At 39.6% G+C, this 15998-nt stretch overlaps 1 protein-coding gene across 12 annotated transcripts in view; it reads right to left on the reverse strand.

Annotated features, from left to right (window-relative positions):
- The window catches only part of nav1b (neuron navigator 1b), a 72891-nt gene that overhangs the window by 45279 nt on the left and 11614 nt on the right, over positions 1 to 15998 (reverse strand). For 10 of the 12 annotated variants that reach the window (XM_044213472.1, XM_044213494.1, XM_044213488.1 and 7 more), the window contains exons 2-3: positions 9888 to 10693; positions 9564 to 9652 (exon numbers count right to left, since the gene is read on the reverse strand). In XM_044213472.1, the coding sequence (XP_044069407.1) occupies positions 9564 to 9652; positions 9888 to 10666 (868 nt within the window). In that variant the 5' untranslated portion in view covers positions 10667 to 10693. Of the gene's footprint in view, positions 1 to 3161; positions 4134 to 9563; positions 9653 to 9887; positions 10694 to 15998 lie in introns of those variants that run through there. The other 2 variants (XM_044213515.1, XM_044213498.1) reach the window with 1 other exon arrangement.

The following is a 15998-nucleotide window of genomic DNA, read 5'->3' on the forward strand; positions in this document are numbered from 1 at the left end:
CATTGCTTCAGTGTTCAGTATAAGCTGAAACATTCAATCATGATGCAGCTTTGGCCAATAGTTTTGTTAAAACTGGCAGCATCAAATACCATGTGATCAGAAAACTGTTACCCATCTTTATTTTGGGGGTGGTGACTTTTTGACAAAGATACTCCGATTTAATCTTGCCCCCAATTCATCTTTTTTACATGTTTAAAACTTGTGTAAGACGCAGAGAGACAATTACAATTCAAAACAGAGTCTGCCTGCCATTTCGACTGTGGTATTCAAATAGTGCATCATCTTATATTACTTGACCATTGAGACAGTTTTCATGTTTAAAAATGTTGCCTTTATGTGCACTGTACCTTTAAGAGTCAAAATTTTGTGACCCTTGCATGCCTGCGTAGCTTGAAATAATGTCATCCGTGACCATTGCTTCACCCTTATCCAGTACGTATTCCACTGCTCCACTATGTTTCTACATAGCTGTAGGCCATTGCTACGTTTGAGATCTTGCATGACAGATCACATATAATAACAATGAAATGAGGTTTGCTCATCCCCTTGCTGTCCGTACTACTCTAATCTTCTGCTTTCTTCATGAATATATATCTATCTATCTATCGTCCTAATGACCTGGAATCTATTTGTCATAGTACATTCATCATTTTGAAAATAATTTCAAGCAACTGATTTAAGGTTAGTCTATTTTCATTCATCACACAGCAGAGTTAAGTGTGAAGAGGAAGAAGTCCTGAGTTCAACAGAAGTTGCAAGTATTTTACAAGATTAATAAACCACAAGATAAAACATGAAAATTCTATTTGATCTAGATCTTGATGGAAGTTTTTTTTAAATTTTGTTGCACATCTGCAGCCTTGTCTTGTGATGAGGCAGTGGGATGCGATGTTCCAGTATTGTATGACAGCTGTGGTGCACAAACTTACATGGCGAGTTTAATAAATGAGCCTATTAACTAAGTTCACCATTCTTGATGTCATATTGGTAAAGAAAGAGACCCTCTATGGTCAGAAATAAAAGCATCCTTTCAGTGAGCTTAAAATGAGATGTACTGCAGAGCACAGCATTAAGCGGGCCTTGAATATACTGCAGACTGAATAAAAAGATCTATTTACAGTAACAAGCATGTCCACTGTACATGTACAGTAGGGACATGGGGCGAAAAAAGTTCCAGTCTAATACGTAGAAGAGTATTTAGATAATGCTGCCATAAATGCAAAACATACTGTAATTAAAGATATTTTCTCCATCTTGCTGATCAATTAAAGTCAATGATAGGTGTTGCGATAGTTTCCCACCTTTCCATTGCTTTTCCATCAACATATTCTGTTTCCATTTTGGTGGCTGTTTTTCCTTTCATGGTCACAATGCACTTGACTTGTGTCAAAGGCCTGCATGGGATTGTCATCTTAAATGATGATAAATAATTCATTAAGATAATAAGCTCCCTTTTTGAGAAATAATGACTTTCAATAGATTTGGAAACATCATGGGGGTCAATGCATTACATTGAGGAGAATAGATGTATCAGCCTGATTCAAATTTTATCCAATTAGGTTAATAAAGCAGACGTAGGTGTGGTGCCGGATGCTGCAGAGATTTTTGAAATCTTGGTTGTGATTTCGCACTCAAACACACAAAAAAACATCCATGATATCCTTGTTATTGTTTACAGTTCTTAGTTGACTTTAAGTGTGACTAAGATGAGTGTTAGATGTCCATATAGGCTAATGAGGCATGGATAACCGATTAAATCACCACAGATGTGTTCATTAAGATGCAACAGAGAACATGCTCTCCTGATGATATTGGAGCAATGGAATAACAAATAACTGAATAGTTATGAAATACTTGTTGGTATATGATTTGTCAATGATAAAATTTTAGGAATATAAATTAATGCAAAGTGTCATTGAGTGAGAAACATGCACTCTAATATTTCGGTTCTTTAAATTAGAAAACCTCATTATCAGAAGTGTCATCACAAACCAAAATACTGATGTTAAAACTTGAACCCCTTTGCAGTTATGTGCATTAAAGAGTCATGTTTAGTCTCTGCAAAACACTTTTTCTACCCAATAGTTACTTAAATGGCCAATAGATTTAAGGTATGAATGATAAAATAGCTAAAAGATGTCAAATAACTTTGCAGGAAAAACTGAAAGGAAAACTGGATTTTAATAAGAATGCATCTATGCATTCGTAATCTATGCATGCGTAATGATGGGTAAAACTGAGTCTACAAGTCTCCAGAGACAATGATACTGTCATATCCTGTCATGTAATTAGATTCACACTTCACCTGCAATTAAACAAGGAGGCATGTATTGATATACAAAGAAAAAAAATTAAGTCATCTGAAGCATAATCACCTTAATTTGATCAATACCCTTAATATTCATCAAGCCCATCCTATTGATACACCTGACCTACACCTCCAGATAGAAAGCCATTTTCTCTGCCATTTGCACCGTTGTGTAAACCATCTGTCAATGCTCTACAGATGAATGGAGCTGGGAGGAGGCTAAATATGTGTCTGTGTGCCTAAAATGAATTCAATATGGCATGCCTTCTTTCCCATCTCCCTTTTTGAAAGCGTACGTGGAGCAGTGGATGGACCCTCGAGTGCATCGGCACATGTTGCAGCTAACGAGGGCTTTAGAAAGGAGATCAATCTGCTGGTAATAATCTCCAACCCTTTAGGCTTTTTTCATGCAATCAGCCGGCAATGCTAAGAAACGAAGCAAGCATATTTCACATAATCAATGGCACCAAGCCTCAGACACATGAGTGACATGCTGGAGGAATAAGAACAATAGAGCATCATAATAGCTTTTGTATTCTGCTAACCATTCAGCTTTATGTGAAAATGCTAAACTGATGCAGCATTCAATGAAATAATAAGAGGAGGAGCATGCTTTGCAAGCACAAAAAGGATGTCTTCATATTTTTCCCTCAGTTGCTGAGCTGCATAAAATCCGTTCAGGAGGAATGTGGATCTGCAGCAGCAAGCAGGTGCCGTGTGGTGGTTGTATCAAAGGGGGCGTGCTGTCGACTTTTAGAAGCGCTGAGAAATCATCCAAGCGGGGCGTTTGGTTTGTAGCACATGGCGACCACACATACTGTAAAAGGTATCAAGACTGCTCTGCTGTACTCACCTAACATCTGACTGAAGAGCAGCTGCTCCAGGTCGCCCAGCACTGTCACCACCAGTTCTGGGTCCACCTTTAAGAAGGGCTTGTCTCCCCCTTCCTCCCCCTGGCCTTTGGAACCGGACTCCCCTCCAGCTCCAGCTCCCTGCTTCTTAGCATTGGCCTTCGCCTTGCTGGAGAGGATCTCGTCATCTGACTTCCCATCCTCAGGTGCCTTGCTCAGGGGCTTCACCTCAGCATAAGGACCACGAGGAATGCGGCTCTGCTTGCTCAGAGCAGAGGGAGCCGGGCTGAAGGGCTTGGGTTTGCCCTGGAACAGCGAGTGTTCAGATTTGGATAAGTTTCGAGAGAGAGGGGCACCCCCTCCAGCACTGCTGCCACCCCCTGCTGTCTTTGGCTTGCCCATCTTTGTCTGCCCTGCTCCAGGCTTGGTCATGTCATCACACCACTTGGGCTCATAAAGATGCAACTTCTTTTCAGCATCAGTGAGTACAGCCAGGTTTGTCATAGACCTCTGCTTGCGGAGACTGGAGGGCACTGGTAGCCTGGCATCAGAGCTACCCGCCCGGTAAACCTTCAGTTCACCCCGCTGTGTGCTCTGGGGCACAGCAGACTTGGCCCTCTTAGCTGCCATACCAACTCCTTTGCCATCTGCTTGGCCGTATGCCTTTGTGCTATCCGTCCTTTCCATCTTCAAATCTCCTCTGCCTTTCACACTATTTCCAAGCATGCCTCCTGCATGAGACCATATAGAAAAGCATCAGCAAGGGAGAAAACAGGCTTCCTTATCAAACCCTTTTCCTTGTGCAAAAACATACATAAAAAGGCTTCCTCTAAGGCAGTCCTGCAGCCTTCTCTTTCTTCCCTCTTTCGTCCTGACAGGCTGCTGCAGCTGCAGCTGTTGCAGTGCTGCCCAGGCACTCCCTTTCTCTCCTTCCCTCCTGTCCTCCTTTCCTCCGTTTTTTCCACACTCCTCCCTTCAGCACACCCTCCTGCCGCTGAACCGCGCAGCAGCGGAATGACAGCGGCGGCAGACGCAAAAAACGCTCCCTCCTCCCCCTGCTTTCTGCTGCCTCTCCCTCGCCTCCGACTTCCCTCCCATCCTCCCTCCCTCATTTTTCCTTCATTTAAAAAGATGCTTTGCTGTATCTGAGCAGAATATGTGAAATGCAAGAGAGCGATGAGAAATGATCATCTGTGTTTTTTAAAACCAGGCACCATTCTCCTCTACACCATGTTTTCCCACCATCTCCTCTGATTCCTTTGTTCTTCCCCTCCCCCTCCCTCACCCCCAGTGTTCCCTGTTCAATACACTCGACATGATGCATGATTTGTGATGTTAGTGGAAGTGTTATTAATGTGAATGGATGCACATTTAGATATGCAATTACAGACCATAGCATAAATTATGATTGCTGTCAAAATCCCACACAATGCAACTGGAGCATCCAGATTATCTCTTGATCCTGTCTGAGCTTCCTTGCGATATCAATTCCAGATTTAAAGCTGGATAAATCATATGCTAAAAATCAGCAGTATGTTGTCCTGGTATAAATGGACAACTATATTTTTGTCATATAATATCAACAGTGATCACATAAATATTAAAGGGTAAGGTACATAATGGGATGTTAATGCAAACTGTTGAACTAACAAAAAATGATGGGGTAGTTTTAGTCCACTGCTTGGGGAAAAAAAAAAAAAAAGAGAAAATTCGGCTTAAAATCCAAAAAGTGTATCGGCCAAATGGGTGACTTCACTTCAGCAGACTGAGCGAGCGACAAGATGTGCCAGTGTAAGCAAGTAACACACCCAAAACCACACTTTGGAAACATCTTCAAATCAGAGTAAGACACATGTACACACACAAAAAAACACATGATTGTGTTAAATTGAAAAACCAGTCACATTGTTTTTAGCTAACATATGAGTGTAATCATGTTTTTAAGATATTCCACAACACCATCACTCATGAGGATTGAAGAGGCTTTGCAGCACTCGCATGCAGTGCTGCTCCATGGAAACCACCCTCTCTCATCGCCTGCATGTCATCTGCACCAGACCTCACTGCTCTGCACAAACACAGCAGCCAAAGAAACACTTTTCCATAAACTACTGTGATACAACCCGCATGTTATCAAATACAATTTCTACTTTAAAAACAATCTGAATGCAATGCTGGTGAAATGATTCTTTTTCTATTCTTATTAAGTGAAGTAAACGGTTTTCACACAGCTTCAAAACAGCTCTTTTCTATGACACAGCATGACTGAACACAAGCATGCTAGATGGTGCAAATCCACTGGATATGATTGACCTGTTAGCTACAATGCCCAGAGGGTACTACTCTAACTCTCACAATGGGTTTGCAACACACTCCACTGCTTTTTTAATATGGGTTTCAGGGCACCTGGGGCAGCTCATAGACCAGTGAGGTTGTTTCATCTGGCAATTTGTTTCTGGAAACAATGTCATGTCTTGTTCCTCCTCATCACGAGTTCCAGGACTCCCCTGCTGACTCCAGATCACTCAAAGGAGACCTTACACTGATGTAGTGAATTATTTGTTTTGGGGAGTGGGAATTTCTTTATCAATCATAGGATTTCAAATTCCAACATGCCAAATTTACGGCAAGCCTTAGATGTTTTCATAGTACATCTATGTATAAAGTTTGCATCAGACAGAAACAAAACCAACACCTCCTATTAGGAGTTGAATTTTAGTAGCTCTAGTGATGGAAATCTCGGTCTGTCTGTCAGTTGGTCAATTCACCACTTTGATCGAGACCAAAATATCTCATCAACAACAAAATTGGATGGATTTAAATTTAGTTTCAAGGTCCCCAGTGGATGAATCCTACAGACTTGGGTGACATTTTAGTTTTTTAGTGAAATGTCTCGACAACTATTGGATGGATTTCCATGAAGTTTGGTATACACATTCATTGTCCCCGCAGCATAAATGCTAATGACTTTGGTGATCCCCTGACTTTTCCTCTAGCGCCACCAGCAGGTTGACATTTGTGATTTTGAGTGAAATGTCGTGACAATTATTCGACATACTAAAAAAACAAAATGTAGTGTTCATTCTGTAAATATGAATGCAGAAACTTTCAATTGCCAACACTTCTCAGGGGAGAGGAGGGTGGAGCTGCATCTTTCATTTGGTTTCTTTCACATCTGGGTCTGATTCTCAGTCTCCAACTGGCCATCTGAGCAATTTTGTGTGTGTGTGTGTTTATGTATGTGTTTGTGTGTGCATGGTATGACAGGACAGTTACACAGCTGTCTGTTATACATTTCCCTGGACAGCACATGCAATCATTTTGGGGTTGCTCAGCTGCTCTAATGCAATGGATTCAAGAACATCTGGGAGACTTCCACATGTGCTCAAAGGGGAAATCTGCAGAGAACATCAATGTAAATGTGCACATAGTCACATGTAGGTCAAAGCATGGTGTTAAGGGAACATGTAAAGATTGTGTTTGTGCATGGGGTTGAAGTCATGTGGTAATTATTGCAATACAAAAGGCCCTAAATAGAGATCTAATAGAATCATTGTGTTTGCTGGAATGCAAGCAGCCTGACGGATGAAGACTGACCTGAACAATTATGAGGGTTTTCTCACCAAAAATTCCCTTCATGTGCCAAGCAATAGCCTATTCATGGAAACGATAGCAAAGGTAAAACCATCTTGTCTGAGTTTCAACATTTGCCAGAGTGATTAATTTGTATTAATCCTGGAACACTGAGTCTCCTTATTCTGAAACGTTAGTTATTTTAAAGTAAGAATTCTGACCAGAGATCCTAACTGAGCGTTAGACTCTGCAGATGTTTCTAATGAATGGAATAGTCATTTCATCTTCCAGCTAACTTATAGTTGAAGCCAGATGACAGCTTACAAAGACACTTCTCTCTGCTCTACGGTCAAAAAACAGAATTTAAACGTCCCTCAGGTCCGTCCAGTGGGGACAAGAGGAACTCGCAGACAGGAGGTGAAAGCCGATCCTCCCATCAAACCACTCACTCTCTAAGTCCTGCATCTGTCCACCCTCAGCTGAGGACCACTCAGTCTCTGGTCTTGTCTCTCCCTGAGGAGGCTGGCTGGAGGCTCTCACCCCTCAAAGTCATTAAGATAATTAAGAAGACAGTTAGAGGGTTTTATAATAGCCCAGTACAATTATGAGGTCATTTTCTAAATTCTGCATCTTGGGTGATCAGGAGCGACTAATGTATCGGACATGTTAGCCAAAATGACTTGTTGTAAAGTAATTCAGGCTAGTAATTTAGGTTTTGAATGTTATACTACTACTTCAGACACTGCTGCCATTTAATTAGTTGTACTACCAACTGAAAAGAGAAATTAACTAACTATTTAAGTGATAGATTATTTATCAATTTAAACAGACAAATGCTAATTGCTAACGGGTAGTATTTTAGTACTGACAGATTCCTTGTAAAAGGAAAATATCAAGCAATTGATTATAATTCTGCATTTCTTTTCATATAACACTTTTTTTTATATACTCCTTTTAGCCACGCTGGCAGCTCTAAGGATGGCAGTTGGTCTGTCGGTCGGTCCAGACTGACATCTGAAATCTTAACAACTATTGGATGGATTGAAATTTTGTACAGACGTTCCCAGAGGATGAATCCTAATGAAGTGAGTGATCCCCTGACTTTTCCTCTAGCACGACCATGTGGTGGACATTTGAGGGTTTGGTTGAAATGTCTAAACAACTATTGGAAGAATTGCCAACATTTGGCACACACCAATGTCATGTCCCCCCCAGGATAAATTGTTATAACTTTGGTGATCCCTTAACTTGTTATCTAGCACCATCATCAGTTCAACATTTAAATTTGTCCAAAACTTAGCCGTACGACCAAATACCTGCAAAACTTATGACATTCCCATCAGCCTCAGCTATATTTGTGTTTAGTGCTAATTAGCAAATGTTAGCATGACAACATGCTAAACTAAGATGGTGAACATGGTAAACATTATACCTGTTCTAGAAAAATATCTACTAAGCTCAACAACAAACATGTTTAAGTATTAATTATGTTTTGTGGTCAATCAATCACATATTTATAGTAGATCTTTAATTGTGTAATCTCTCTCGGATTGGAATTAATTGATTGAATTGTTGTGATTGTATCTGGTAATGTTGAATTGCCTTCACTCAGCAAGATATTCCGAGTTCCTTAAAATAATGAAATATTGACCAAGCAAACACAGTGTGTGTGTGTTTGTGTACACACGTCATGTTTGTATGTCTAAGCAACAAGATGTGTGACGTACACAGTTTTTGCAGGCATCAGAACATTCAACTTTTAATGTTTAACACAGCACTGACATGAATGATGTAAATATAATCGCGATGGCACACCAGAGACAGGAAAACATTTAAGAAACAGTGCTGCATTAACAGTGCTGTGTGATGTGAGAGAAGTGCTCTCTGCCAAGAATGTGTTTTCCCACATGCACATAAAGAAAGAAGTGAAGTACTTCAGGAAATCCTGATGCACATAACAGGTGGTACATACAGTATGAAGCTTTAGTTGTGAGTTGGCAGCAGCTCTGGTGAGAACAACTGCCACGCTGAACAGAGTCCAGTGTCAACATTCAGCCATATTAAAGCTTGGGTGTTACGGGATGCAATATAATACAATTGGAAAAACAGGGTTTTACATAACTGGTTGAACTCTGTGAACTGAGTGAAAAAGTTAGTTTTTTTCCAAGATTTAAGTAACTTGTTCAGGCATAATGACACAACAGAGGGAGGACATGTACTTCTAAAGGACAAAGGTGAATTCAGTTCGTAAGTCGACAAAGTGATTAAACTTTATGGACTGCCTGCTCTTTAACGCTCAGATATCCCTCATTCATCATTGAGCATCCGACTTACTGCTCATTGGTAGGTTTACAGCAGTGGTTCTTTGACTCCTTATAATGTTTGTATAACCCCTTGTCACAGGCTGCATATGTCTGAGATGTGGGCACTTCTTTTTGTATTGTATATTTGAGGGCTTTTATGTTTTATTTGGATAGCCGACAGTAGAGAGAAGACAGGAAACAAGGGGAGAGAGGGTTAGGGAATCAGATGCAACAACTGGACACAAACTGGGTTTTATGGTTTCCGTCTTAACTATAAGAGCCATGAGCACTTCAACCAAAGAGCGATTTTTGCTTTTCATATTGATTCATTTGAATTATTTCTAGACTCCTGAAGAAAATAGTATTTAACAAGAAAAGAATAAAGATTACAGAAAAGTCTATTCAGTCAATCATGTTGTGACCCCCTGAATTAGTCCGGACGCCCAGGAACCACTGCTTCAGAGCATCAGCTGGGTCTGTATACCCAGGATGAAAAGATCAGTGGAAAGAGATTCAAAAGAGACTCACCTAGATCGTCACAGCAGACCTCCATGGAGTCAGAGGAACAGTCACTAAGATCATCAAGGGAGGCATCTGTGTCCTCATGGACCTGAAACCTACAGGAAAAGAGATAAACACAAACATTTTAATGGACAAAAAACAGACTAAATGTAGAGTAAGTGTTATTAAAAGTGGAAAATACACTTTAAAAAAAAGCAGAGATGATGATTTATAAGACAAAGCATGAGATGCCTTAAGACTGCATCATATTCGATGCTTTCTAAAAAATAAACTGTAGTCTGTGCAATGCTGTTTATCCTCCCATCTTAAAAGGTGAAACACTGCCCTCACCTGAACCTGAAGGGAGCAACAGCAGCCATGTTGACTTTTCCTGGCTCACTCCCTCTGCGTGGCATGTTGAATGTGTGATAAGAAGACTTTGATTTGTTCCTGGACACCTCTCCTTCGGAAGCTCGCAGGTTGGAGATGTTCCTCACCTCTTTTTGGATGTTGCCCATTCTAGCTGAAGACACCCCTGATATCTCATTTCCATTTGCACCTTTAGTATAAAGCAGGCGGCCTCTTCCGTGGCCTGACTGGACATTAGCAGAGAGCCGACACAAGGCGTCATCCTCAGCTGCATTGTCCACATTCCTCAGTCGATATTTTCCAAAGGTCCAGTTTTTGTTGGTGTTTTGTCTTAACTGGAGCTCTTGAAAAGCCTTCTGGGTCAGTGTGCTTGTGCGGAGGTCCAGTGTATCTTTAGAGCGTGGGACTTCTCTCTTTGGTATCTGAGGGCTGCTGTACGCCGAGCACGTTCCATCGGTTCGCTCTGTAGCTGCTGGGCCTCTATGAGAATACATGCCAGGTTTTTGTTGCAGAAGGTGGTTCTTTAAAGCTGTACCTCTCAGCAGCTCTGCAGGACCTGGAGAAACAGAAGATGAAGAATACGTAGGCTGTCTTTTGGCGGTGTGCTGATACTGCACAGTGGGATTGGGGAGGCCACCGTATTGATGCTTGGGATCCATCTTGGAGAGAGGCATCATGCTTCGAGGTAAAGGCAGACTCAAGCTGACACCTGTGTCACTCTGACTCTGAGATATGACTTTGATATTAACTCCACCGCTCATGTTTGGTGAGAGTCACTGGGCTGAGATCTGGAAAAGAAAGCAAGAAAATCACATTTAGAACAAAATCTTAAAATACGCATTTCTTAGGCTTCAGATGTGATATATCATAATAATAGCAGGCAGCTTCAGAGAAATTGTAGTTTTACAAATATAATTCATTGTAAGATAAACAAGCAAACAAAACTACAGCTACAAGTAAGAAGTCACAGTCAACCCCTCTTCATCAGGCAAATGGCAAATAATATGCTGCATACCAGAGGTGCTATCTGATTGTTCAGTAACAAGATTTAAGGTAATGGTGTCACAAGCTATAGATTGGTTATTTGTAAGAAAAATAGATGCATGAACACTTCAGAACCAACTTCAAACCACTACCCAAAATTTTATATTTCATATTTGGTGGTTAAACAAAGATTGTGGTTTTTATTGGGCAGTAGTGGGAGGTTGTGGACTTCCATCTTGCTAATGATGGATAACAAGCCTTAATTTAAGATTTATACTGTAAAACAGCTGTGCATTCCAGGGCGTCTGCCTCAGAGAGAGAAGGTTTCTAACCACAGACGTCCTGACTGAATGTGACTGTAAGTGAGTGGGAAAGAAGAAAGAGGAGAAGATGTTTTGAGGGGAAGGGCCATTATACCACTATGTATCTATTACAACATCAAAGTAGCCTAAAGGTCTGAGAACCAGACCAGGACAAACACTGAGATCAATGAAGTGAAGAAACCCTACTGTTGAATGCTGTTTAGGTGACTTTTAGTTGCACTTTTAAGTGAAACCACTGATCTCAGACTAAAAAAAATAAAGAAAACACAAAAAAACAACTCAAAATCAAAGATTAACTAAGGATTAATAGAAACCAAAATGTTTCTCAGAAAGAATTCATTTAAATTATGTTGTACTTAAAATTTGATTAAAAAAAATATATATATCAAACAGCATAACACAAAATCAATCAAAGGATCAGTTGCATCTGAAAAGACACCATATGTTTTAACAGCTTTGCCTAATGTATTCCTGGTCCTCTAGCCACGACCTGCAGTGTGAAACGTGCTGTGAAAGCCAGTGGCACACTGACACCACTTGGCACATGCAGCAGGAGAACGGCTCCTTTCAGGCCATGCCAACACCGGCTGTCCCCCCCCCACGGCCCCCCACTCCCACTCCTTCACCTCCATCCCATCATCCTGTCATCTAATGCTGATAACAGTGCAAGATGAGCATGATCTAAAGTATTTATTAATGTTTACAGGACAACAGCGTTTCGGTTCAATGCTGTTTGATTGAGGAAAAAAAAAAAACTGGTTACCACCAAGTGAAACCACACTGCCATGCATATTAAGCATTTTGCAACAGAATTTCTCTGAAAAAACGTAACAAATCCTACCAGTGATTAAGATTTACTCCTTCTAAGTCTTTAATATTTTAATTCTGTTCCTTTTAAGCTTTACCAAGGCTACAGCAGAATAAGGTTAAATACACACAGAGAGATTAAATGCACATGTTCCATGTTCTGAAGAGCACTATAATAAAGTTATCACCTGTTAAAAAAGAAAAAAACTTTAATAAACCACAAAACACCAGGAGTTAGTTAATTTAAAGTTTCAGTCAGTCTATAAAGAAAAAAATTACAGTATGTCTGAATGACAAAAAAACATTACTTAAGCCGGAAATGTTTTGTGTTTTTTGTTTGAAAAAATATTACAATGTAAGCCATTAATATGACAAAAATGTTACTGCTACTTCTTTGTTCATGTGACACCTTTAACATGTCAGTGAAACTTGAAAGAGGATTCCTCCTCTGTTGTATTTCCTGTGGTTTCTCCCTTTGTTCTTTTTTCTGACAAAGTTTTTTCTAGTCCAAAAACAATTCCCTGTGTGCCCGCTTCCTTAAATATCTCTCCTCCTCATACTTATTTATAAAGTGAAGTGAAGTTTTGAAAACAACCTGATGTGCATGACAAATACTGCTTCACACAGACACAAAAACACACACACACACACACAGACTCCTAGGTACATTTACGTAACACAAGCATGTGCATTTAACAGAGCAGGAAATGACATCTTACATACAAGGCAATATGGTTTAAATCAATGTAACAACATTAATACATATTTTTTTCTGACATCGATACACAGTATATTAGGATATGGAAATGCATGCAAAGTCACATATTAAGTAATCAAATAATTGTGTTCCACTGTTATACATTACACAACAAAACATAAATACATCAATAACTCATTTTGGTTTTTGTTTTAAAAAAAATAAATATATAATTTGCTTGGAATCATTCATTTGGATAATAAAATTTTGTGAAATGATAACAGTATTTAATCATATTATGATGCTATTTCACTGAAAGTTGATGAATGATGATACTGAATTACACTGATGACAACCTCAAATAAAATAAAAAATGCATGTTCTCTGAATCTAAACTGACAGGGTTAAATGAGCTAAGATATTCCGTCTTACCTGAGTAAATACATGTCATCAGTCAGTCAGTCAGTAGCACAGAGACAATAAGACGACAACAGTACGTTGCGGTGTAGACTAACTTGCTCTCAACACAGACAAGCTACACTTAACAGTATGATGCAGCTTACAGTAATACAATTTAGACCCACGTGCTGCTTTAAAGTGAGCTGGGGCAAATCGATGCTGGATGACTACAAGCCAGTGAGAAAGCTGAAGGTACACTACATGTCTTCACATCCCCTACAGCTCCACACACACACACACACACACACACACATATATTTCACCCATTATGAACAGATATATTAGTGACTCATACTTTGACTGTTCTCTGGTGACATCATGCTTTGTTTTTCCCCCGGGGCTCAGGTTTCTGTGACAGTCTGAATGTGATTTTGAGCTCTTTTTTAACATCCCAGCCTTTCAACATGCCATCATCAAAGCATCCAGCCAGTGGTACGAGAAGCTAAAACTGCCCCAGTCTTCCAAACCTATAATCAGCCCGAGGGCCAGACTAAAGATACTCGTACAGACCAACAACATGTCGGCGTGGGATCACTTTATTCTGGTGAAGTCTCCAAACTGCAGTGCCAAAGGGTCTGATACTGAACTCATAAGACACCAGAGGAGCCTATTTTCTAAATGCTATAAATCCATTTTGGAAGACAAAAAAAATTGACTTAAATATCGTTGACCAAATCTGAACATCATCATCATTCAGAGATCTGTTTCAGGGCTTTTGATGCCTTCTATAATTGTTTTGTTTCGTGCCAAATCTCATCTTGTGAGGAGTCACCTTATAAAATGGTGAATGTTTCTTTTCTCTTTTAGATATTTTACAGACCTGAATTTGGCCATGCTGTTTCATTATGTGCTCCAGTTTCTCTAAGCACCAATACATAAGAGTTGAATGAGTGCATCATTATCTACATAATTCAATTTTCTCAAGACTGTCGTACTATCTAGTTTTATAAGAGACCTGATCTAATTTTTATATATAGCACCAAGTCCCAGATTCCTGATTTTCACTGCTTCCTCTTGTGTCCTAGCTTTGTCAGAGAGGAATTCTGATGGGGCAAACATGAGGTCAACTCACACTCTGTAAAAAGATATACACATGTGCACACAAAGGCACATTCACATGCACAGATGAACAATCAAGTGGACAAAGTAAAACATGGCTCTTCTTACATTTGGCTGAAGGCACACTGTTAGGTGACACCAGTCCAGACTTTGTGTTTCCATTGTTTGTGACAGCTAAAAGCTACACTTTGTGTTTAAATTTTCCCTCCAACACCACTGTTTTTCAGCTATTTGGGATACAAAACAGTTACAGCTGTACAGCTACAGTTATTTTTTTGTATGTCATGACTGTTTCTTTTCTTTGTTTTATCTATCTGTTCAAATAAAATGTATGAAATGTGTTATTTGCAGTCAATCCAGTGCATTTCGATGAGGATTTGTAGACAAAGCTGCAAATTAACAAACTTGAGTACGAATAGCATTAGATGAATTAAATTAAAGTTATTTGTTTGCTCATTAAAACATGATTGTTGCACAAAGATTTTAGCAGTGTGGCTCTAGGGATGGAAAGGTCAGTCAGCCGGTTAACCACGTTGGTCCAGACTGAAATATTTCAACAACTACTGGATGTAATGCCATGAAATTTTGTAAACACATTCATGTTCCTCTCTGGATGAATTGTAATAACTGTGGTGATCCCCGACTTTCCATCAAGAGCCATCATCAGGTCAAATTTTCAATTTGTCCAACGTTTTGGTTTCTGACCAAATACCTGCAAAACTAAAGGCATACACATCAGCCTCCTAAGCTGTACTTTGTGTTAAGTGCTAATTAGAAAATGTTAGCATAATAACACTAAGGTAGTGAACATGATAAACATACCTGCTAAACATCAGCATGTTAGCATTGTCATTGTGAGCATGTTAGTGTGCTGAGGTTAGCTCAGAGAGCCGCTAGCATGGCTGTAGACTCAGAGTCTTCTTAATTGTTTCAGGCGTACTGTGAGTGGAAAAATCTATTTGAGTAGTTTGATTAAATGAAATATAGCAACAATCTTTGAATAGAAGGTATCACAGGGCACTCAACTCAATTTGTAGTGAGCAAGGTACAAAATTCTGTGGACAATGTGACATTGTCAGTGTTAGTTATTTCTTTGGGCCACACAAACCCAGGAAATAAAGTATGCAGGTAAACAAAACATGTATGCAATGTAAGAAGTATTACAATCATCTTTATTGTATAAAAACCCATCTAGGGACGAGTGTTGTAAAATAGTTTAAGCTATGGTGCTGTGGTACTTTATGTAGCATTGGTTCATATTATCCATTTGTCTCTATAACAAAAATATATTTTTTAAATGCATAAACATTTCTGTGTAGGTAACAATAAATCACATTTTCTGTCTTTAATAGAAGCTGTAATGTGTGTACCCAGCTGCTTTTTGTGATCAAATTACTATAATGTTCTTATTCACTTGCCACTGTGGCAGCAAGCAAAAGGTCAGACTGCATTATGGCCAGACTAAAGTGGATCATTGTGTCACACAATCAAGAGCTGCATCCTTTTTGTTCTTCCTGGACAAAAACACTGAAAGCTGTTTTTTAGAAAAAGAGCTGTAATACTGTCGCAGACAAAAAAGTTTGTACATCAACATGTTTGAAGAATGTGTTTCCTGCTGTAGAATTAAATTTTTTCCTAATCATATTGTCTCTCCAACATCAATTATCGTCAAACTGTCCCTCCTCGTCCATTACACATTGTAATAAAATTACAGCACTGCAGCAGCACTCCCCTGCAGTGTGTGTGTTTACTTATAAAAAGCAT

The sequence above is a fragment of the Siniperca chuatsi genome, linkage group LG2 (assembly GCF_020085105.1).
Source record: "Siniperca chuatsi isolate FFG_IHB_CAS linkage group LG2, ASM2008510v1, whole genome shotgun sequence".
NCBI lineage: Eukaryota > Metazoa > Chordata > Actinopteri > Centrarchiformes > Sinipercidae > Siniperca > Siniperca chuatsi.